The sequence below is a fragment of the Lynx canadensis genome, chromosome B4 (assembly GCF_007474595.2).
Source record: "Lynx canadensis isolate LIC74 chromosome B4, mLynCan4.pri.v2, whole genome shotgun sequence".
NCBI lineage: Eukaryota > Metazoa > Chordata > Mammalia > Carnivora > Felidae > Lynx > Lynx canadensis.
The window spans coordinates 36,381,964-36,406,274 of record NC_044309.1 but is presented as its reverse complement, the minus strand read 5'-3'; the positions used below and the strand labels follow the sequence as shown (position 1 = coordinate 36,406,274).

General features: G+C 36.5%; 1 protein-coding gene across 11 annotated transcripts in view; it reads left to right on the top strand.

Annotated features, from left to right (window-relative positions):
- The window catches only part of ERC1 (ELKS/RAB6-interacting/CAST family member 1), a 517,187-nt gene that overhangs the window by 273,443 nt on the left and 219,433 nt on the right, over positions 1 to 24,311 (top strand). For all 11 annotated transcript variants that reach the window (XM_032593893.1, XM_030321381.2, XM_030321379.2 and 8 more), the window contains one exon: positions 15,128 to 15,288. In XM_032593893.1, coding sequence (XP_032449784.1) covers positions 15,128 to 15,288 — 161 coding nt within the window. The remainder of the gene's footprint in view (positions 1 to 15,127; positions 15,289 to 24,311) is intronic.

The window sequence follows — 24,311 nt, the reverse complement described above, 5'->3', positions numbered from 1 at the left end:
TAGCTAAATGTGAAAAAGAAAACCTGAAAAAATGAGTCCATAATAAAATTTTCCCACCAATTTCAAGCCTGGAGCGTTATACTGCTGATTTTTAATAAACATACAAGGAACAAATAATTTCAGTTTTACAGAAAGAATTCCAGAAAATAAAAAAGAGGGAGTAATTAATCACCAACATACTTTATAAGATTAGCATAACTTCATATCAAAACTTGACAGAGTTAATACAAGGAAAGGAAAAATTTAGGCCTGTCTCAACTGTGAACATAAATGAAAATTTTCTAAACAAAATATTGCCAACTTAAAGTTAGTGTATGTGGGGACTCCTGGGTGGCTCAGTCAGTTAAGCATCCGGCTCTTCACTTTGGCTCAGGTCATGATCTTGTGGTCATAGGATTGAGCCCCATGCTGAGCGTGGAGCCTGCTTAGGCTTCTCTCTCTGCCCGTACCCACCCTCAAAATAAATAAATAAACATTTAAAGTTACTGTATGTGAAAGAGAAAAATATGCATGAAGACATTTTAGGCCTATTCCAGGAGTCAAGATTGATATCATTAGAAAATTAATTACTATAGTCTATGACATTAAAAGCTGGTAGGAAAAAGTCGTATGATCATCTCAAAAATGTAGGAACTTTGGTTAATTTTTTAAAACTAGCTAGCAATAGAATTTTTTTTTTTTTAATTTTTTTTTTCAACGTTTATTTATTTTTGGGACAGAGAGAGACAGAGCATGAACAGGGGAGGGGCAGAGAGAGAGGGAGACACAGAATCGGAAACAGGCTCCAGGCTCTGAGCCATCAGCCCAGAGCCCGACGCGGGGCTCGAACTCACAGACCGCGAGATCGTGACCTGGCTGAAGTCGGACGCTTAACCGACTGCGCCACCCAGGCGCCCCAATAGAATTGTTTTTAAGTTTTTGTTTAAATTGTAGTTAGTTAACATGCACTGTAATATTAGTTTCAGGTATACAATATAGTGGTTCTACACTTCCATACATCATTACCTGGTCCTCATCACAACAAGTACTGTCCTTAATCCCCATCATCTGTTTAACCCATCCCCCCCACCCCCCATCAACTTCACTTCTGATACTCATCAGTTTGTGCCCTATGGTTAAGAGTCTGTTTCTTGGTTTACCCCGTCCCCTCTTTTTTTTCCTTTTGCTTGTTTGTTTCGTTCTTTAAATTCCACATAGGAGTAAAATCACATGGTATTTGTCTCTGACTGACTTATTTTGCTTAGCATAATATTCTCTATTTCCATCCGCATTATTGCAAATTTCAAGATTTCATTCATTTTTATGGATGAATAATATTCCATTGTATACACACACAGACGCACGCACGCATGCACACACACAAACATGACATCTTCTTTATCCATTCATTAATTGATGGACACTGGGCTGTTTCCATAACTTGACTATTGTGGGTAATGCTGCATGTAAATGTAGACATTAGGGTGCATGTATCCCTTTGAATACCTAGTGTACAATCACTGGATCATCGGGTACTTTTACTTGTAATTTTTTTTAAGGAACCTCCATACTGTTTTCCAGAATGGCTGTACCAGTTTGCATTCCCACCAACAGTGCAAGAGAGTTCCCTTTTCTCCACATCCTTGCCAGCACCTGTTGTTTCTTGTGTTGTTGATTTTAGCCATTCTCAGTGGTGTGAGGTGATACTTCATTGTAGTTTTGATTTGTATTTCTTTGATGATAAGTGATGATGAGCCTCTTTTCATGTGTCTGTTGACACTCTGTATGTCTTTTTTGGAAAAATGTCTAAGAAGGAAACTTCTTAACGTGATAAAAAATATCTATTAAACATATGTATTAAAAATTATACTATAATTTATACAGATAATTTATACTAGAATTTATACAAATAAAACTGTTAAAGCATTTCTTTTAGGATGAGGAATAAAATAGAGTACACACTGTCATCATATCTATTCAACATTGTGGTAGACATAGGCAATGCAGAAAGGCAAGCAAAAGTAACAAATATACAGATTGGAAGGAAAGAAAACAATTGTTTTCTTATTGTACATATGATGTGGTTTTCTAAATAGTAAATTAAAAACCTATAGATAAGAGCATTTAAGAAGATTACTAGAGACAGTATCAATATATAGTAATCAGTTGCATTTCTATAACCTGTATCAAAGAGAAAATTACATTTTAAAAAAAGGTGCTGTTTACTAAAACATTAAGAAAATCATATAAAGTGCCTCGGAATAAATATCATTAAAATGTTCAAGATTTTTGTGGTGAAAATTATAAAACTTTTTGAAATATGTTATAGTCCTAAATCTATGTCTCTTTCATGAACTGTTGTAGAACAGTGCCTGGCCTATGGTAGACTCAATAATATTTTTTGCAGAAATTAAAAAATAGTTAAGCTTCTGAGAAGAGAAGGACTTGTTCTACTAGATATTAAGCCTTATAAAGCTATAGTTAAATTAATGTTTTGGTGTAAGAATGGACAAACTAGTGGATCATAATAGCATAGAAACATACCCATACTTATGAAAATACTTGATGACATGTCAAAGGTTAGGATAGAATGGATTGTTTAAAAATGGACGTTGGATGTCCCTATGGGGAAAAATGAAATTGGCCCCCTACCTCACACCATACACAAAAAAGCAATTTCAAGGAGTTTAAAGACCAGATGTTAAACACAATACTTAACACTCTTAGATAGCTTTTCAGTCAGATAGTGTATAACAACCACAAAACAACAGCAAATTGTGATGGTTAGTTTTGTGTGTCAACTTGCCTGAGACACAGGGTGCCCAGATATTTAGTCAACTTTATTGTACATGTTTTTGTGAGGGTATTTTGGATGAGATTAACATTTAAATTGATACACTTGAGTAAATCAGATTGCCCTCTCTAATGTGAGTGGCCCTCATCCTGTTTTATTCAGGCCTTCTGGTCAGTTGATTCCCCTCCCCCCAAGTAAGAGTAAATCCTGCCTGATTGTGTTTGAACTGGGATATTGGCTTTTGCCTGCCTTCGGACCCTAATTGGAACACTGGCTCTTCCTGAGTCTTGAGTTGGCGCCCGTCTTTGGACCAGAATTTCACACCTATCTCTCTTGGGTCTTGAGCTTGCTTATTTAGTTTGCAAATCTCGGCACTTGTCAGATTCCATAATCTCCTGAGCCAATTACTTATTTTATATATTTATATATTTATATATATATATATATGTGTGTGTGTGTGTGTGTGTGTGTTTTATAATATGAATGTTACACATTATATATAATTTCTTACAAAATGCATATCTTAATATATGTGTAACATTTTATATATTAGTATAATTATAGTATGTTATATTAATGTAATTAATGTAATTACATCTAATTTTATTAACATTAATATAGTTTTTATATATATATTTATTTATTGGTTAGGTTCCCACAGATAAACAAAACTATTGGGACATATATTGAATGAAATGTGTGTGTGTGTATGTGTATGTATGTATATGCATGCATATACAGCCCTGCCTTGGAGATATTGCCAGTTTGGTTCCAGACCACTACAATAAAGTGAATATGCCAATAAAGTGAATCAAATAAATTTTTTGGTTTCTTAGAGTGTGTGTGTGTGTGTGTGTGTGTGTGTGTACATATACATATATATAACACATAACATATACATATAACATATATATATAATATGTTTATGCTATATTGTGGTTTATTAAGTGTGCAATAGCATTATGTCTAAAAAGACAATGTTTGTGCCTTAATTAAAAAATACTTTATTGCTAAAAAATGCTAACTAGCATCTGAGCTTTCAGCAAGTTGTAATATTTTTGCTGGTGGAGATTGCTTATTTTGATATTGATGTCTGTGACTGATCAGGATGGTGGTTGCTGAAGGTGGGGGTAGCTGTGGCAATTCCTCTTTCTATTTTTTTGTGTTTTTTGGACAACTTTCTAAGACCTTTATTAACAGGTACTTGCTGTTTGTTGACATTTTTTGAAAAAAATCAAGTTGTAATCTTTTATTACAAACAGGAATGAGGCTTTTAACAATATTAGCTTGACCAGATATGAAGCAGTTTAAAAACCTTTAAAGGTGTATTGAGAAAAAAACAGGCTTTTTTTTTTTTTTTTAGCATATTTGCCATTACTAAAAAGAGATGTCTTTCAGCAAGAATAATAAAAACCCTGTGATGCTCCATAGATAATGCTGATAGTTCAAGTTATCTGATTAATGGGCAAAAAGCAAGCACTTAAAATCTTCCCCTCCAGTCCTTTGTTCATTTCTTATTGCCGGAATATCTTATTCATTTCTTCTTGTTGGATGACTAACCCAGATGATGGTAGAGATGCTATACCAGCGTTTACTTGGCCCTGCCCTAGTCTGTGGGGCAGGGGCCCAGGGGGAGGCAGATGAATTCTTAGCTGGTGGATCATCTGCTTTTGTCTCTTGCCACCTTGTCGTTTGGGGTTTTTTGGGCATATGTGTAGGTAATTGAAGTTGTGGAGGTAGCAATATTGAGGTGACTGCTTACCTTGGGTCTCATCTTCCTGATTTCCTTAACTTCTTCATTGCTGTCCTCTCTAGACAGTCTCTGCTGAGGAGGCCCCCTGTGGAATTGTTGTCTATAACCCTGATACATACTCTGTCTCACTGGTCTACCTATTCTCCTGAATTCTGGTTGTCAGCACTTTGAGCACTTTTCCCTGCACAAGCAGATTGGAAGACAGTGGTTGATGCCTACAGGGTCTCCACATGAGTAAAATGGGAACTCTTGCCTGCGGTAGGGTCTGGCCTTGGGAGCACTCTCTGATCTCTCATGCTTTCCCCACCTTCACTGTTCTGGTAATTCTGCTGGTAATTGATGGAGGACCCCTGCACTGTGGATAGTGTCTATAATGCTAAAGTTTGATGTATATTTACTGCCTTGTAGTCGAGCTCCACCAAGGCCTGTAGCATTTGCTACCTCCTCACCCTTTGTCTTTCAACCACATCAGACTCTACAGTCTCTCCATCTCCCACACTATGAAGGTACTTCTTGGGGTTATTCCTCTTTATGGCAGTCAGGTGTACAAATACATCTTCCTTGGTGTCATTACTATTAATGAAATCATATCCATTTCTTACATTGAACCATCCTCCTGTTACCAAAACCTTCTTGTACATGCTGGTGGGCACCCCGATGGGAGGCCACCATCATCAGCTGTGGGGTCAGGCTTGGCGTCAGCAGTGGTGGGGCAGGGGCAGTGGTTGGGTGACTGGAAGGTCTCCACTTTGCTGCTCATGGTTGCTGTGATGGTGACGGGGCTGGTTTTGGCAGCTGCAGCTCCTCCTGGGATGTTGATGGTGACTAGGCTAGAGTTGGTGGAGCTGCTCAGAGCTCTCTGAGGTCTGCTCTTTTCGCCCACTACCTATTGCAATTTCTTCAGATAAGAACACTGTGAAGTTTGCCACATCAGCTCTTTTTTCACAGACAATTTCTCTGTAGCCTATGATGCTGTTTGGTAGCATTTTACCCACAGTAGAACTTTTTTCAGAGTTGGAGTCAGTCTTCTCAAAGTCTGCTACTTTATCCACTGAGTTTACATAATATTCTAAATCCTTTATTGTCATTTCACCTGCCTTTAGAGCATCTTCAGGAAGGAGTAGATTCCATCTCAAGAAACCACTTACTTAGCTCATCTAAAAGAAGCAACTTCTCATCTGTTCAAATTGTATCATAAGATTACAACAATTAAGTCACATCTTTAGGCTCCACTTCTAATTCTAGTTCTCCTGCTGTTTTTATTCTATCTACCATTCCTTCCTCCACTGAAATCTTGAACCCCTCACAGTCATCCAGGAGGATCGGAATCAACTGCTTCCAAATTCCTGTTCAGGTTGATATTTTTACCTCTTCCCATGAATCACAAATGTTCTTACTGGCATCTAGAATGGTGAATTTTTTTCAGAAGATTTTCAGTTTACTTGGTCCAGATCCATAGAGGAGTTCCTATCTGTGGCAGCTGTAGCCTTTCCGAAATGTATTTCTTAAATAATAAGACTTAAAAGCTGAAACAACTTCTTGATGGACTGCAGGATGGATATTGGTTTAGAGACATGAAAACAACAATAATCTCATTGTACATCTCCATCAGAGCTCTTCAGTGACCAAGTGAATTGCCAACGAGCAGTCATATTTTGAAAAGAATCTCTTTTCTGAGCAGTAAGTGTCAACAGTAGACTTAAAATATTCAGTAGACCATGTTGTAAACAGATGTGCTGTTATCTAGGCTTTGTTGTTCCATTTATAGAACACAGAGCACAGTTAGTATGATTCTTAAGGGCCTCAGGATTTTTGGAATGGTAAATGAGCACTGGCTTCGACTTAAAGTCATCAGAAGTGTTAGCCCATAATAAAAGAGCCTATATTTTGAAGCTTTGAAGATAAGCATTGACTTATCCTCTCTAGCTATGAAAGTCATAGATGGTATCTTCTTCCAGTAGAAAGCTGTTTCATGTACATTGAAAATCTCTTGTTTAGTGTAGCCCCCTTTATTAATTATCAGAGCTAGATCTTCTGGATAAATTGCTGTGGCTTCTACATCAGCACTTACTGCTGCTTCACCTTGCATTTTTATGTTGTGGAGACAACTTCTCTTAAACCTTATGAATAGTTCTCTGCTGGCTTTAGATTTTTATTCTGCAGTTTCCTCACATCCCTTAGCCTTCATAGAATTGAAGAAAGTTAGGGCTCTGCTCTGGATTAGGCTTTGTCTTAAGGGAACACTGTGGCTGGTTTTATCTTCTATCCAGACCACTAAAACTTTCTCCGTGTGAGCAATAAGGTGGTTTCACTTTCTTATCATTCGTGTGTTCACTAGACTAGCACTTTTAATTTCCTTCAAGAACTTTTCCTTTGCATTCACAATGTGGTTGTTGGTGCAAGAGGTCTGGCTTTCAGCCTCTCTCAGCTTTGGACATGCCTTTCTGTCTAAGCTTAATCATTTCTAGCTTTTGATTTAAAGTGAGAGATCTGTGACTCTTTCTTTCACTTGAACTCTTGATGCCATTGTAGGGTTATTAATTGGCATAATTTCAGTATTGTTGTATCTCAGGGAATAGGGAGGCCTAAGGAGAGAGAGTGTGACAGGGGAATAGCCAGTTGGTGGAGCAGATAGAGCACACAATATTTGGCAAATGACGTCTGCTGTCTTATTTAGGTGCAGTTTATGGTGCTCCCAAAAGAATTATAGTAATAACATCAAAGATCACAGATCACACATCACTATAACGTATAATAATAATAATGAAAAAGTGGGGTGCCTGGTGGCTCAGTCGGTTAAGCATCCAACTTTGGCTCAGGTCATGATCTCACGGTTTGTGGGTTCGAGCCCCGTGTCGGGCTCTGTGCTGACAGCTCAGAGCCTAGAACCTGCTTTGGATTCTGTGTCTTCCTCTGTCTCTGTTCCTCCCCCACTCATGCTGTCTCTCTCTCAAAAATAAACATTAAAAAGATTTTTTTTTAAATAATAATAATGAAAAAGTTTGCAATACTGGGAGAATAACAATGCGACAGACGTGAATTGAGAAAATGCTGTTGAAAATATGGCAACAGAAGGACTTGCTTGACACAAGGTCACCACAAAACTTCAGTTTGTAAAAAATACAAGGTCTTTGAAGCACAATAAACAAGGTATGTCTGTACACACACACATACTGTATTCAGTGTATATCCCATTGCTTCTCTTTCTCTTCAGAACTCTAGCACACCTATAATAATCATTTATTTCTTAATCACAAAGATTGGAAGGTTAGTAGAGTTGGCTTTGCTTTAGTCCTTGACTGGGTTGGCCGTGCCTACGTGGCTCTTTCTAGGACCCAACTGAAAGGCAGCAGCTACTCAGAATGTTGGGTTTTTTTGGCAGCGGTAGAACTACAACCTAGCTACATGTATTAAGAGCCTCAGCTTGTGTCTGAATTGCCATCCCAATGGCCTAAGCAAGTTATATAGCCAAGCCAGAATAAGGGTCATTAACGGCAGTATACTCTGCCCATCATGATACTATGGGAAGGATGTGGATGAATACTAATAGTGTAGTGTAATGAATAATTGGGACTGCTAATTCAGTCTACGGAAGGCAGTACAAAAGTGAGGAATATCGTATGACCCTGGGTAGAAGAAGGATTTCTTAAACAGGATGTAAATGTCACAAATCTTAAAGGCTTAATGAATTTGTTTATATTAAGATATTTTTGATCATACAGAGATACCATAATGAAAAGGAACACATAGTGTACAAAGTGGGAGAAGTAATTTCCTAAATATTTAATTGATGAAATGTTGGTTTCTGAGAATATATGTTTAAAATTCCTCCAAATCAACGAGAATAAGAAAAGCCAGTGGAGGCAGGGGGAGGGGCAAAGATTTGAGTGGCAAAGAAGCAGCAGCACATATGGTCCCTAAACAAATGAAACATGTTTAACCATACTGGTTATTATTGAAGTGATGAAAGAACTTGATAAAATATTTCTTGAGAAATTTATAAAGAGGAAATCAGGTTATTGCTATCTGCACCCAATGATCAATGTTGTTGCTAAAAGTTGGACAACCATTATGTGTCTCTTCATATGCTATAACATGAAGTACACAACTTTATTTGTGGAGTACTGTTGTTAAAAAGACAAATTGAATCTCAATCTAATGAAGACTTTAGGTATAACTTTCATTTTATATGAAACATGAAAACAAGAGGAACAGCATAAATAGCACCATAGAAAAAATAACCGACTGAACCCAATATGTGGGGCATTCTATAGGATATGTGACTCAATTTTGTCATGAAGCTAATGGCATGGAAAATTAAAAATGTTAAGCAATATGACAGTTGTCCAAGCACCTTTGAGTCAAAAGAATATCCTTTCCTCATTGAATTGCCTTTACACTCTTGTCAAATCATATTGCCATAACAGGGTTTATTTCTTGACTCTCAGTTCTTTTTTTTTTTTTTTTTATCTCTTTTTCCATTCTTATGCCAACACTACCTTGAAGTTTTGTAGTAAGTTGTGAAGTCAAGAAGTAAGAGTCTCCCAATTTTATTTTATTTTTTTCAAGATAACTTTTCTTATTCTGGCTCCCTTTCATTTTCATGTGGATTTTAGGATCAACTTGTCACTTTCTGCAAAAAAAAGACAGAGTTTTGATAGGGATTATGGTGAACCTGTGGATCATTTTGGGGAGTATTGTCATTTTAACAATATTAAGTCTTTCAATTGGTGAATGTGATGTTTTTCCATTTATTTAAATCTTCTTTAATTTCTTGCAGTAATCTTTTAGAATTTTCACTATACATGTTATGCATTTTAAAAATTAAATTTATACCTAGCTATTTCCTTCTTTTTGATGCTATTTAAAAAAATTTTTTTTACATTTATTTGTTTTCGATAGAGACAGAGCACAAGGGGGGAGGGGCAGAGAGAGAAGGAGACACAGAATCCAAAGCAGGCTCCAGGCTCTGAGCTGTTAGCACAGAGCCCGATGCGGGGCTCGAACTCACGAACCACAAGATCATGACCTGGGCCAAAGTCGGATGCTTAACCGACTGAGCCACCCAGGCGCCCCATTTTCTGATGCTATTTTAAATGAAATTGTTTTCTTAATTTCATTTTTGGAATGTTTGTTGCTTATGTATGGATAGACCATTGATTTTTGTGTATTGATCTTGTATTCTGCAACTTTTATATACTTGTTGATTATAATTTTTTAGAGGATTTCTTAGCATTTTTCACTATATAAGATTATGTCATTTTCAACCAGAAAAAGTTTTGTCTTCCTTTCCAACATGGGTACCTTTTAATTTTTTGTGTATTCTAATTTCCCTGGCTATTACTTCTAGTACAATATTAAACAGAAATGGTGAGAAAGGACATTCTTTCTAGTCTTGTTCTTGGTGCTGGCCTTAGAGGGAAAGCATTACGTTTTTCATCATTAAAGAGTATATTATCTGTGGGTTTTTCATAAATGCCCTTTATCAGGCTGAGAAAGTGTTTGTTTTTTGGGTTTTTTTTGTTTTTGTTTTTTGTTTGTTTGTTTGTTTGTTTTGAGAGAGCGTGTGTAGAGGCAGAGGTGTTGGGAGGCAGAACAAGAGAGAAAATCTTAAGCAGGCTCCACACCTAGGAAGGAGCCGAATATGGGGCTTGATCTCACAACCATGAGACCATGACCTGAGCCAAAATCAGGAGTCGGATGCTTAACTGATTGAGTCACCCAAGCACCCAAAGAAAGGTTCTTTGTATTTTCTTGACTGTTTCTGTTATGAAAGGTTGTTAGAAATTGCCAAATGCTTTTTTTCTACATCTACTTAGATAATCATATGGTGTTTTTGTCCTATATTCTATTAATATGGTTTATTGCATTTATTTTTTATGTGTTAAACCAACCTTGCATTCTTAGGATAAATCTCAATTTTTAGATCTTACTGGGTTTGATTTTTTAGTATTTTAGTTTGATTTTAGTTTTTGAATACCTTCTGTATTCAGAAGGTATATTCTTATGTAGTTTCCTTTCTTGTGATATATTTTTCTTGTTTTCTCATAAGGATTTCTGTGTCATGATCCCTTTTTGCCATGATTCCCATTTCTCTTGCTTTCTGGCCTAAATTGTGTAAAGTTCACCTTTTGTACATTTCTTGCCCAAATCTAGAATCAGCTGTATTTTTAAGGAGCCCTTTCAGTTTAGTGGGAAACTATAGCCTGGGTGCTGTGGTGTTCAAAGTTGTTGGCTCTCATTGCTTTTAATTCCTGAGTGGTGAATTATATAGGTGTATGTTGTCCTTTTGGTTCAGAAATACACACATAGAATAGGTCCCTTTTTTACATGAAAAAACATAATGTTGGATGAAATAAAGTCAGGAGGTTCCATTTATACGGTGTTCATAAACTAATAGAATAAAGCAGTGATTTATTTTTAAATACATACGAAAGGCAAAAATAAATAAATGGAAGAGATTAAGTAACAAATTAAGAATGGTAATGACCAGAGTGCCTGGGTGGCTCAGTTGGTTAAGCGTCCAACTTCGGCTCAGGTCATGATCTTGCGGTTCGTGAGTTCGAGCCCACGTCGGGCTCTGTGCTGACAGCTCGGAGCCTGGAGCCTGCTTCGGATTCTGTCTCTCCCTCTCCCCCTTCCCCTCCCCTGCTCATGCTGTGTCTCTCGCTGTCTCTCAATAATAAATAAACGTTAAAAAAAAGAAAAGAATAGTAATGACCTATCATAGGGGACTTGGGGGATACAGTTGGATAATTGCACTTATAAAGCTAGTGAGTATAAAAGATATAAAGTATATTGGGGCGCCTGGGTGGCGCAGTCGGTTAAGCGTCCGACTTCAGCCAGGTCACGATCTCGCGGTCCGTGAGTTCGAGCCCCGCGTCGGGCTCTGGGCTGATGGCTCAGAGCCTGGAGCCTGTTTCCGATTCTGTGTCTCCCTCTCTCTCTGCCCCTCCCCCGTTCATGCTCTGTCTCTCTCTGTCCCAAAAATAAATAAATGTTGAAAAAAAAAATTAAAAAAAAAAAAAAAAAAAAAAAAAAAAGATATAAAGTATAAAGGATAGTGAGTATATAGATGGGTGTATTGCTCTTGGTTCTGGAATATATACATACTCCTTTTTTATATACATATAACATTTCACATTGCTTATTCATTAAATTTTAAGGTGTTTATGAACAATATGAAGCATTGTCAAATTATCTTTTCTACAGTTTGTAAGTAGTTTTCACATAATTTCAGATCTTTTGCCAGTAGGCTGAAAGTGCCTTACTATCGTGGCTGTAAAAGTCCTCCTACTGTTCAGAGTGCTGACTTAGTTGGATATCCAAATTGATAAAAATAATATTTGACCATGCAACTATATTTATTCAGTTGCATATATATTGTACCTCTAAATGTGAAACATGTAATTTAATAAAAGATTTAGAAGAAAGAATCTTTCCATGATCTTGTGGTAGACAAAATTTTCTTATCCAGTATACAAAAAGCTCTGAACGTAAAAGAAATATAAATGAAAAAAATTAGTTAGCTAAACCCCATTAATATTAAAAACTAGTTTTTAAATTATTTTTAATTTAAAAAAATTAAAATGTGGATATACCTACCTTCCAGGTATTATGCTAAGTGAAATAAATTAGAGAAAGACAAATACTGTGTTATCTAACTTATATGTGAAATTTAAATCAAAACAAAATGAATACAGACTCACAGAAAAAGACATGAGTCTTGTTACCAGAGGTAGGAGGTGGGATGAGTGTGATGTGGAGGAAGGTAGTCAAAAAGCACAAGCTTCCAGTTATAAGATAAAATAAGTAGTAGGGATGTAGTGTACAACATGATGACTATAGCTAATAGTGTTCTATGATAAATGTAGGAATGTTGTTAAGAGAGCAAATCCTAAGAGTTCTCGTCAAAAGGAAGAAATCGGGGCACCTGGGTGGGTCAGTCGGTTAAGCATCTGACTACGGCTCATGTCATGATCTTGCAGTTCATGGGTTCAAGCCCCGTGTGAGGCTCTGTGCTGATGTCTCAGAGCCTGGAGCATACTTCAGATTCTGTGTCTCCCTCCCTCACTTCCCCTCCCTTGCTTACACTCTGTTTCTCTCTCTCTCAAAAATAAATACACATTAAAAAAATTTCAAAAGAAGGAAATTAGTTTTTTCATTCTTTTCTTTTTATTGTATTTATATGTGACGATACATGTTAGCTGACCCTATTGTAATCATTTCACATATAAATATGTAAATCAAACCATCATGCTGTGTGCCTTAATACTACACAGGGATTTATATATGTCAATTATTTCTCAGTAAAACTGGAAAAAAGTTTTTTGTTTTGTTTTTTTTAATCAAAAGTTCCTTCAGTAAATTTTGCTATTTTCACACAGTGGAATTCCTATCTCATAGACATAACACATGAGTGAAGAAAATCTGCACTTAAAATTACATTCTGTGTAATTCCATTTGTATAAACGAATAAGCAATACTAAGGTAGAATGCAAGAATAATGGCTACTCTTCATCTGGAAAGGGGATATGAGATGAGTTTCTGGGGAACTCTTCATATTCTGTTTATAAGTCTGTGTTCTGATTACACAGGTGTGTTCAACTTAGAGAAAATTCTTCAAGTTGGATTTTTCATTTGTGGATTTTTCTGTATTTGTGTTGTATTTCAATAAAAAGCTTACCAAAAGGGGCGCCTGGGTGGCGCAGTCGGTTGGGCGTCCGACTTCAGCCAGGTCACGATCTCGCGGTCCGTGAGTTCGAGCCCCGCGTCAGGCTCTGGGCTGATGGCTCGGAGCCTGGAGCCTGTTTCCGATTCTGTGTCTCCCTCTCTCTCTGCCCCTCCCCCCGTTCATGCTCTGTCTCTCTCTGTCCCAAAAATAAATAAAAACGTTGAAAAAAAAAAAAATTTAAAAAAAAAAAAAAAGCTTACCAAAAATTTTAGAGTATATATAAAGTGGACTTCCTTTTTGTATAGAAAAGGAGGAATAAGTTGTTTTTATATGCTTGCTTATGTATATACATAATATCTAAATTATATAAGAAACTGATACCATGCCTTGCTTGGAGTAGTGAAAGATGAGAGGGAGATTTTTTTGAGATTTAAGGTGAGTTCATCATAGATGGACACATACCACACTTTATTAGAGCTTCTATAAAGGGTGCTGTCCATTACTGATTTTCTGTTATAAGAACGTACCTTGGTATATCATTTCATTTCGGTTTTAAATAAGATTTTACATGAATTAAACTGATTAAAATGGAATCATCCTTACTGGTAGTTTTCTAAAGGGTGGATAGTGATTTATATTTACGTAAAGCTTGTAGATATGTGAATTCATATATATTCTTACAACAGTTATTTTCACAGCTATTAGCTGAGAATTAACTTGATCACTTCTGAAAATATACACAAAGTAAGGTGATTCAGGTGCCAAAACACTAAATGTGTCTGTTTGCTATCACTGTTTAGCAGCTGTTACCAATCAACGTGGAAACTTTGGTTGGGTATAAGGCACTAACATCCTGGGGTCTGTTAACAACTCTGATTTGTTATATTGCAGTTTTGTCTCTACACTGTTCTCAGTTTTAGTATCACACAAGTTGGTTTTATGTAGGAGTCAGTGAATGGCAAATCCCCCACCTCTTCCTCTGAAAAGGCTTGTTGTCACCAAAATTATTTCTTGGCAAGCAGCAACCTGACATAAACTCTTGTGATTGGTGCAGTTGGCTGGTTGATTACCTGGTTCAGGTTGATTTTTGGTATTAACACATTTTTGCCAGCATATATTTTCCTTCCGAATTAAAATGAACATGTCTATTTAAGTAATTCTGATTTGGACACCACCCAGCTTGAGTGGAAAAGATGGATGAAGTACATACTGTGTTCTCTTAGTTCCTTGTGTTTTAGAGTTCTGTCTTCTTTCCCTCAGGATTTTTTTCAAATCTTTTTAAAGCATTCGGTCTCCTCTGTCTTCTCTCTAGGTGGTTATGTATTTTTCTTTTTTTCTTCCTGCCTTCCTTGAGAAAACTCTACCTACCTGGCTTTAGAGCAAGAAACTGTCTGATTGAATTCTAGCTATTTCTTCAAAAAGAAATTTTTTTAAAGGTGTAAACAGAAAACTTTTTGGATGAATAAAAATGACTTATGTATGTTTATACTGAATGTTATTATAGTCAAGTTTATTTCTTAAAATCCTTATAGAAATATTTTCTGTGATTTTGTTCCTCTATTTTTATCTGTGTTATACTGTTATTTTCATGAGTATTTGTGGACCACTTCCAAATCTTCAAAAGGGACTGACTGTGGCAGAGTGTGACTTCTTGAACTGATGCCTTATATGCAATTGTGTTTATCAAAAAGGAAATGAAGTTCTTTTTGGTGAACCTGAAAGGAATTACAGTGGAGGGAAGACCAGAGATTTATTTCTTTATCTGGTATATTCTTGATATATTTGTTTGATCCAGAAAGAGTACAGAATTTTTGATGTGTGTGTGTGTGTTTGTAATTTGTAGACCCAGGAATTGCCCGTTACTTTGCTCCTCTGTCTTTAATTAATCAAAATGTTCAGTTTTTTTTTTTTTCCATACTTACCATAGGTGGAGGAGTTACTGATGGCCATGGAGAAAGTAAAGCAGGAACTGGAGTCCATGAAAGCAAAGCTGTCCTCTACCCAACAGTCTCTGGCAGAAAAGGAAACTCATTTGACCAATCTTCGGGCGGAGAGAAGAAAACACTTAGAGGAAGTTCTGGAGATGAAGTAAGTGTTTATAATCTTCCTTTTCAGGTATATGCATAGTAGAAAACCTGTTTCTCATTACTTTCATCCTCTGGCCCTACTTACTACTCCTAACACATTTAGCTTAATTTTAATGTAAACTTGTATTTCTCCCTAGAACAAATTTGGAACAAATTCTGGTCAAAATAGAATTATTTTTGCCTCTTCGTTGAATTTTAAAGTCCTCGTGTGTGTGTGTGTGTGTGTGTGTGTGTGTGTGTGTGTGTGTGTGTGTAACCATATCCAGTTGCATCTCTGAAATTTCTAAAATTGTATGGAAAATTCAGCCATTATTTTTGAGTTTACTGAGGAACATGACTGTTGGTTCTGAGGTCATCTGATAGCTGGGGACTTTTTTTAAAACATTTTTTATTATAACCACTTCTGAAAGTATGTAAAAGTAGAGAGAATAGTATAATGAGCCTGTATGTACTTATCCTCCATATTTAGGAGCTAATAGTTTGCCACATTCTCCAATTTTTACAAAGTCGTCAATTTTAACAGAACTTTGATGTACATCATTTTCCTACTAGTCTCCTGAGATAATCTGTAGTGAAGCACGTGCATGTCTGCTGGTACACAATAGATGCTTCTTTTCCTTCATTGTGAACTTTGGAGCTCTGGTTTCTTTCTCTTTAAAACAAATATGTCTCTTTTGAGAGTTCAGTAGTACTTTCTCCTTTATTATTCCCAACCTTCACCTCTGCGTCATCATCCTGCTCCCAGGTTTTATGAAAAATTTATCCTGGGATAGCTCGGTTACCTTCTTTACCTCAACAGCTACCTGTATTTTTGTTGTCTTCCCTTCTATTTCGGAAGAGATATTCTCTCTCCTTCAGCAGCTTCTGGCAGCTGTCTGGGCAGCTTCTGGTCTCTGTCACGGATTTTAAGCCCAGGTCCACAGCTCTGCAGCCTTCCTTTGTTAATTTTCTCTCGTATAATCTGTGCTCACTTTCTATTAGTTTCTTCTTCTCTCCATAAATACTGGGTCTCTTTGACCTACGATAAACAAACTTCTGCTTTAGGCTAATATCCAAATTATAGACTAGAAGAGGACCTTACCATTATACCTTAGTGTGAATTTTCCACGGCACATGTGATATTCTGATAGCAACATAAGAGTCAAGGAAGAAATTCTTGTGGTGTCACCTGCATTTATGGATTTTTAGACCACAGTGCAAGGTTAAGAGATTCTAACCTTTTAGAAAAACATTACAGGTGACCTGCTCTTGGAAGTGATGCATACTTGAAGCCAGAAATAAATCGACATGCTTGGGAGAATGGAGAGAGAGGTTAGGGTTCTGAGTATCATCAGGAGAATAAAAGTTTGTGAATATGCTTCTTAGGGAGCAGTTAGTGAAGGAAATATAAGACAAGTTTTTTGTCACTGGTGGTTAAAATTCAAAACCTGATATTTTGGAGATGGAGTAATAGAGGTAACTTTTGGTGATAAAGCATACAATCATTTGAGTTTAAGAGATCTGGGACCCATTACTGAAAACATGGTAGGAGTTGAGAAGCAAATTAAATCAGAGCCCAAAGTAATTAAGGAAATGGACGAATGATGGATATAATGTTGTGGAAAACCAAGTATCACATGTGATCTTCCAAAGCAGAAACAGCCCTCACTAAAGTAACAGTGTGTAAGTTTTGTTTTGTTGTCTCCATGTACTTGACTTCACCTGTCAGATCTTTCCTACTAAGTACAAATCTGTATATAGCAAAATAGTGATGTATTTGTATAGAAATTTTCCTTTATTATTAGGACCTTGCAAAGACATGAAAGAAGTTGTAAAAGAATGTTTGACTTCAAGCTATGAAAAGGAAGTTGTAATTTTTTTTTTCTTTTTTGGTACCACAGTGCTACACTCTGTTTTGAACTTCACTTTCCAAAGCAGGTCAGAGATTACATTTCTGAAAAATACTGTGATTAAAACTATTTTTGGTGATGTCAAGCACTCACATAATAAGACAGGGATAAAAGATTAAAGTATGTAGAGAAATTTTTAAGTAGTATTGAAATTGAATACACATTAAATGAAAGTTCTAGAAATAAAGTGCTAAAACCTGGCTCTGATAGATGACCTCTCTTTTTTTTTAATGTTTATTTATTTTTAGAGACAGAGCACACGCGTGAGCAGGGGAGGGGCAGAGAGAGAGTCTGAAGCAGGCTGCAGACTCTGAGCTGTCAGCACAGAGCCCGATGCAGAGCCTGAACTCATGAACCGTGAGATCATGACCTGAGCTAAAGTTGGACCCTCAACCACCTGAGCCACCTAGGCACCCTTATATGACCTATCTTTTTATTTTTTAATTTTTTTTTTTAACGTTTATTTATTTTTGAGACAGAGAGACACAGAGCATGAATGGGGGAGGGTCAGAGAGAGGGAGACACAGAGTCTGAAACAGGCTCCAGGCTTTGAGCTGTCGGCACAGAGCCCGATGCGGGGCTCGAACTCACGGACCACGAGATCATGACCTGAGCCGAAGTCGGCCGCTTAACTGACTGAGCCACCCAGGTGCCCCATAACCTATCTTTTAAATCACCTTCTTCCATTGCTCAGAATATATTCTGTGGTATCATGATGTTCTTAGTCAGTTTTTTCATTAAGTTTTGTGTCATGCGGATTTGCCAACATAAAGTTCTGAAAGTAGTCCTTGCTTTAATTTGCACTTAAATTTCCCCTTGTTGTCTTTTAGTTTCATATGTTAGTAAAATTGTTGTTTAATATCTTCCTTTTAATAAGTTCTCTCAGCACATTAGACCTAATCCTCTATCCAAATATTGTGAAGAGAGTGGAGGTTTTATTAGCAGATCCTCTCTGTTTGCACTGCCCTGTAAACCAACCCACATGGCACTACCAAGTCTGTGAAGCAGCAGGTATTTTATTCTTTCCCCTAGAACAGTGAATTGAATTCCCTATTTTTTTTTTTTAATGTAAATTTCCAGGGGCACCTGGGTGGCTCAGTCGGTTAAGCGGCTGACTTCACTTGGGTCATGATCTCACAGTTCGTGAGTTTTAAGCCCTGCATAGGACTCTGCTGTCAGCATGGGGCCTGCTTCAGATCTTCTGTCCCCCTCTGTCTCTGCCCGTCCCCTGCTTGTTCTTTTTCTTCCCCGCCCCCCTCAATAAATAAATTTTAAAAATGTAGATTTCCAAAGTATGGCATACTTATAAATGATTCATAAAACCTCAGTTGAAAACTACAACCTAAGTATAATTATACACAAAACACTATGGTTGACATATAGTGGGTTCTAATGCAGTGAGCTTTTGATTCGTTTTCACTATGTAGCTAACCAAGACAATAGCCTTTCTTCTGCTATATTCTGGACTCCTTTTCTCCATATGTTGAGCAAGTTCTGCTAATCTCTCCTCATTTGAGCTTATCTCAGTTTCTACAACTTTGCTCAGAATTTACTTCATTCTTTTGTCAATTTGTAAGATGTTTACTACGTCCAACTAGTTCTACATGATATCTGCCTCTAATTACTTGTGGCAACTAGGAAGAACATACTTCCTGGAATAAAAGAGCCTGAATCAGAACTTATTAGCTCTATGACTTCAGCAAGTTCTTTAACCTCTTGGTGCCTCAATCTGCTCATTTTTAAAATGGCAAGTAATGGGGCACCTGGGTGGCTCAGTCAGTTAAGTGTCCAACTTTGGCTTAGGTCGTGATCTCACTGTTTGTGCATTCGAGCTCCACATCGGGCTTTGTGCTGACAGCTCAGAGCCTGGAGCCTGCTTCAGATTCTGTGTCTCCCTCTCTCTCTGCCCCTCCCCCACTTGCACTCTCTCTCTCAAAAATGAACATTAAAAAAATGGCAAAAATAACTGCTTCTGCTTCATAGAATTTTCATGACAATAAAATAAGAAATTAAAAAGGAAAAAGGCAATAACCTTACCTGTGGATATTGACAGTGACAACCAGATTCTTCACTGTAATCATGGCAGGACCCACCATATTTTAAATGTTTACAGTGTTTAATTATTGATCATTGAATACATGAAAAGAATTGTTCACTATAACCAGAGAACTTGAAATGCAGAAGAAATATGAGAGGAATGCGATGTACAAGAGACTGAAACATGCATATGTGTAAGAAAAGTCTCCCCTGAGGAGAAGGCAGCCGGCCTGTATATATAAAAAAATACAGAAAATTTGTTAGCAAAGCGCTAGAATAGTCTAGTTTTTTGCAATAATCCTGACCACATCAGATCAAATGGAATGACCTAATCGTTCTTTTCCAACCCTAGCATTTATGATTGTAATTTTTGAGCATCTGTTACAAACAAATGGTGGCCATGAGTTTTGGGAGACATATGAAACTGTTCACTTGGTAGCATGCCAATGAGTCAGTAGAAACATTTGAGTTGGTTAGCCAGCTTTGAAAGGAGCATTTTTATTGGCAGATCCCATGTTGGTTCTTCTTTTACTTATGCTGTGGTTTTGTTAGCCATTATTTTTTTATTCTGCTTTTATATTAGTCTCTTTCCCTAAGAAATGAAGGATGAATTGGAGAAGGGAAAAAATAATAAAATAACAATGCTTATAACCATAATAAATGTTAGGTATCAATTCAGGTCATGAGTTTGAGTAGTAAGATCTAGATATGGTTCATCCTCTGCTGCCTCACACTCACACTCCTGCTGCTGTCTCACCTTATGTCAGTACTATGAATAAAAAGACTAATTTTTCATTTTTAATAAAAATTTTTATTAAACTATGAATATGACTACCCTGAGAACAGGTTTATTTAGGGAAGTGGTGGAAAACCTCTTTTGTTTCTTTGAGAATCCAGAGTTGTTTGATAAGTAGCATTCCATTAGTAAAGTTGGCAGAGAAATTCAAACTTCTGGGGCTAAATTATATACTCTTGAGATGCCTTTTGGCTAAAGAAAGATCTGACTTCCCACAAATAAAATTAATTTTTGCATGTACCTAGAAGGAGTCCAATAATATAATCTAAGTTCTGACATTTAAAGAATCTTTGCCTTTTAAGTGAGAAAAATAGAATATGTTTAGAATTTAAGCTATAGAAAATGGTTACTCAAAAGAGTCCAGGCTTTTTTGTCTAATACTTTGGGGCTAGTATAGGTTAGGTGTTAATCTGTTATACCTTGAATAATTAAAATTAGTTTGTGTTATAAATTATTTTTGTATTACTAATTATTTTTATTCTGATACCCTGTAGTATTTCATTTTTAAATTTATCGTAAAGTTGCTGACATTAAAAAAAAAAATCCCATTTGGAAATTGATGACAGTCTTCCAAATTAACCACAAAATTGGGGAATTACACAAATTATATCCCAGGAACAATTATACCCTAGTAACCAATTGAAGTGCATTCTAAGTTACATAAGAATATGTGTACTTTTTGCAAAGCCACATTTATCTATGGTTCCATCAGATGCCTATCTTGGAAGCAGTAGACCTATGATAAAAGACTTATGGTGAAGTTGGAAGCATTTTTCACAGCGGCCTAAAATACAGAAGTTTAAATATTCTTTAGGAAATCACATAAATATAAAAATTTCCTATACTTGAATTGAAAAAGGAAACAAAGTATGTTGTATAGCATAACCATCAACAACACTGGTGGGACCCATCCTTGTTGAAATGATAAAGCAGGATGTGTGTCTATAATCAACTATCCCTTGGGACTTTGGGTTTTCCTCTCTAGTCTTGATTAACTCCTTAATTTTGCCCCATTTTTTTCAGCCCTGATCTCCAGCTCACTTATATACCCACCTTATGGAATGATCTTAACTGTTACTGGCGTCTTTCCTCATCAGACTGATAGTTTACTTGGGGCTCTAAGTTGTTATAGAACAGTGGAAGAAATGGCTTTAATGGATGTAGTAATTATTAGAATTTTTTACCTCTTTCTGCTCCTAAACTTTGATCATGATGCTCAGCTTCTCACAAAACGGCATGTGTATTACAAATGTTTTTCTCAAATCTTTTTATTTTCTTGTGACCTGAATTGGAATCAGTTACAAATAACCCCAAATATCCCATGCCTTTCTCCTCCCTTAAAGCCTTAATCCACTTTTTTGCCATTTAGAGTCAGGTGTAACTTTTTTTTTTTTAAATGTTTATTTATTTACTTTTGAGAGAGGGTGCGAGCACAAGTGGAGGAGGGGCAGAGAGAGAGAGACATAGAGAGAGAGACACAGAATGTGAAGCAGGCTCCAGACTCCGAGCTGTCAGCGCAGACCTCAGACCCATGAATGGTGAGATCATAACCTGAGCCGAAGTCAGACGCTCAACTGACTGAGCCACCCAGATGCCCCCAGATGTAACTTCTAAACAGAAGAAACCATATTCTTAAAAAAAAAATCATGCTTTTTAATCATCTTTTTCATGTGAAGAGCCTCAAATGACTGGAATAATCTCTAAGTAGCAAGTAAAGCATTGAGCTTTACAGATAAAGGCTCCCAAAGTACCTCTCTTTTTCAGCTTTTACAGTGCTTTCTCTGCCCCATGAATATATATGGTTTGTATGTAAGAATGCCCCCCTCTCTCCGGCCCTCCCTTCTCTCTCTCAAAAAAAAAAAAAATTGGAGATCAAAAGAAATGGAGCTTCTTTTAAAGTAGTGAGAAAAAATTATTAGCCTAGAATTCTATGGCCAAATAAAAAGACTCTTAAAAAACTAGGATTAAATATAGACATTTTCTTTTTTTTTTTTTTTTTTTTTTTTTTTAAATTTTTTTTTTTTCAACGTTTATTTATTTTTGGGACAGAGAGAGACAGAGCATGAATGGGGGAGGGGCAGAGAGAGAGGGAGACACAGAATCGGAAACAGGCTCCAGGCTCTGAGCCATCAGCCCAGAGCCTGACGCGGGGCTCGAACTCACGGACCGCGAGATCGTGACCTGGCTGAAGTCGGACGCTTAACCGACTGCGCCACCCAGGCGCCCCTAGACATTTTCATATAAAGAAACATGAAAAGTCTTCATTTCTAGAAGACACACTCTTCTATAAGAAGTTATGAATGGATGTTCTAGCTGAGAGGAAATGAAACCAGATGGGAACATGAATTGGTAGGAAAGAATAAAGAACACCAAACCTGGTAAATTAGTTGAGATTTATAGAAACTTTTTTTTTTTATCATTCTTTAAAAGACAACTGACTATTTAAAGCAAAAGTAACAGCATTATTTGGTGGAGTTTATAATGTATATAAAAGGGAATATGACCATAATAGCACAAGAGGTTGGGGAGAAACTTTATATTTTAAGGTTGTTACCTTTGTGAAATAGAAAGTAGGAAGTATCAGTTGTGAAGATTTATAATTTCTGATCTTAATGGACTGTGGTAAGTTAAGGATGCATATTGTTAGCTGTAAAGCAACTTCAAAAAGTTAACCACAAAAACAGAAATAAAAAAAAAACAACAACCTTCCCTGAAAATTCAGTAGAGGAAATAGAACATAATACTAAAATTATTTCATTTACTCAGAAAAAAAAAGGGCAAGAAAGGAACAACAGAGCAACAAAGAATAGAAGGGATAAATGTATGATAGATAGAAATTCAGTGTATCAATACTTATGTCAAAGTGAAATGGGCTAAAACATTAAGGATTGAGATTATCAGAATGAATTTAAAAAAAGAAGCAATGTTGTCTGTAAGACATATGCTGTTATAAACACAGATCTTGAAATTAAAGAATGGAAAAAGATGGTCCTTGTAAACAGTAATCCAAAAGAAACCTGGTATGGCTATATTAATATCAGATGAAGGAGACTTCCAAAGAGTCTTCCTGAATTAAAGGAGGATTTATCATAATGATAAAGGAGACAATTCATTAGAAAGACACAGCGGTTCTTTACATAATGTATATACCTAATAACAGAGCTTCAGAATTCATGAAGGGCAAACTGAAAGAACTAATGTGAAAAACAGACAAATCCATAGCCCTTAGTCATCACTGGAGATTATAACCCCTGTTTCTCAGAAATTGATAGAATAAGTGAATAAAAAAATAAGCAGTAGGGGCACCTGGGTGGCTCAGTTGGTTGGGTGACCAACTTTGGCTCAGGCCACGATTTCGCAGTTTGTGAGTTCGAGCCCCGCATCAGGCTCTGTGCTGATTGCTGGGAGCCTGGAGTCTGCTTCAGATTCTACCTCTCTCTACCCTTCCCCTGTCATGCTCTGTGTCTCTCTGTCTCTCAATAATAAATAAATGTTAAAAAAAAAAAAAGTAGGCAGTAAAAATACAGATTATTTGAGACTATCAACTTGACTTATTTAATATTTATAGAATAGTACACCCAACAACTGAAGGACATATATGTTTTCTGAATATGTATGGAATGTTCACCAAGGTAGACCATATGCTGGACCATAAAAATAAATTTAATAAATTTCAGAAGACTAAATATGTCAGAATTGTTCTCTGACCACAATGGAATTAAGTTAGAAATTAATAAGATATCTGGGAAGGCTCTCAAATGTTTGGAAATTAAATAATACAGTTCTAAATACCACGGCTCAGAGAAATCATAAGGATTATGAGAAATCATTTTGAACTTAATGAAAATATAAATGTTAAATTTTGTGTTATATAGTTGTACTAGTACTTAAGTGGGAAACTTCCACTTTTGAATGCCTGTATCAGAAAAGAAGTACAAATTCAGTTATCTGAGTTTCTACACTACAGTATTAGAAAAAGAAAGACCAAAGTGTAAACAAAAGTAAATAGAAAGGAGGAAATAATAAAGATAAGAGCAAAAATCAAGGAAATAGAAAACAGCACAGAAAATTCACAAAATCAACCATGGTTTGTCAGAGAATTAATAAATTGATAGGCCCCTAGCAAGACTCATCCAAGGAAGAAGGAAGACACAAGAATTAACAATATTTGGAATGAAAGAGGGAACAAGGGATATCATTCAAGATTCTAAGGACATTTGAGAAGACAATAAGAATATTTAGGGGCACCTGGGTGGCTCAGCCAGTTAAGCGTCTGACTTCTGCTCAGGTCATGATATCATG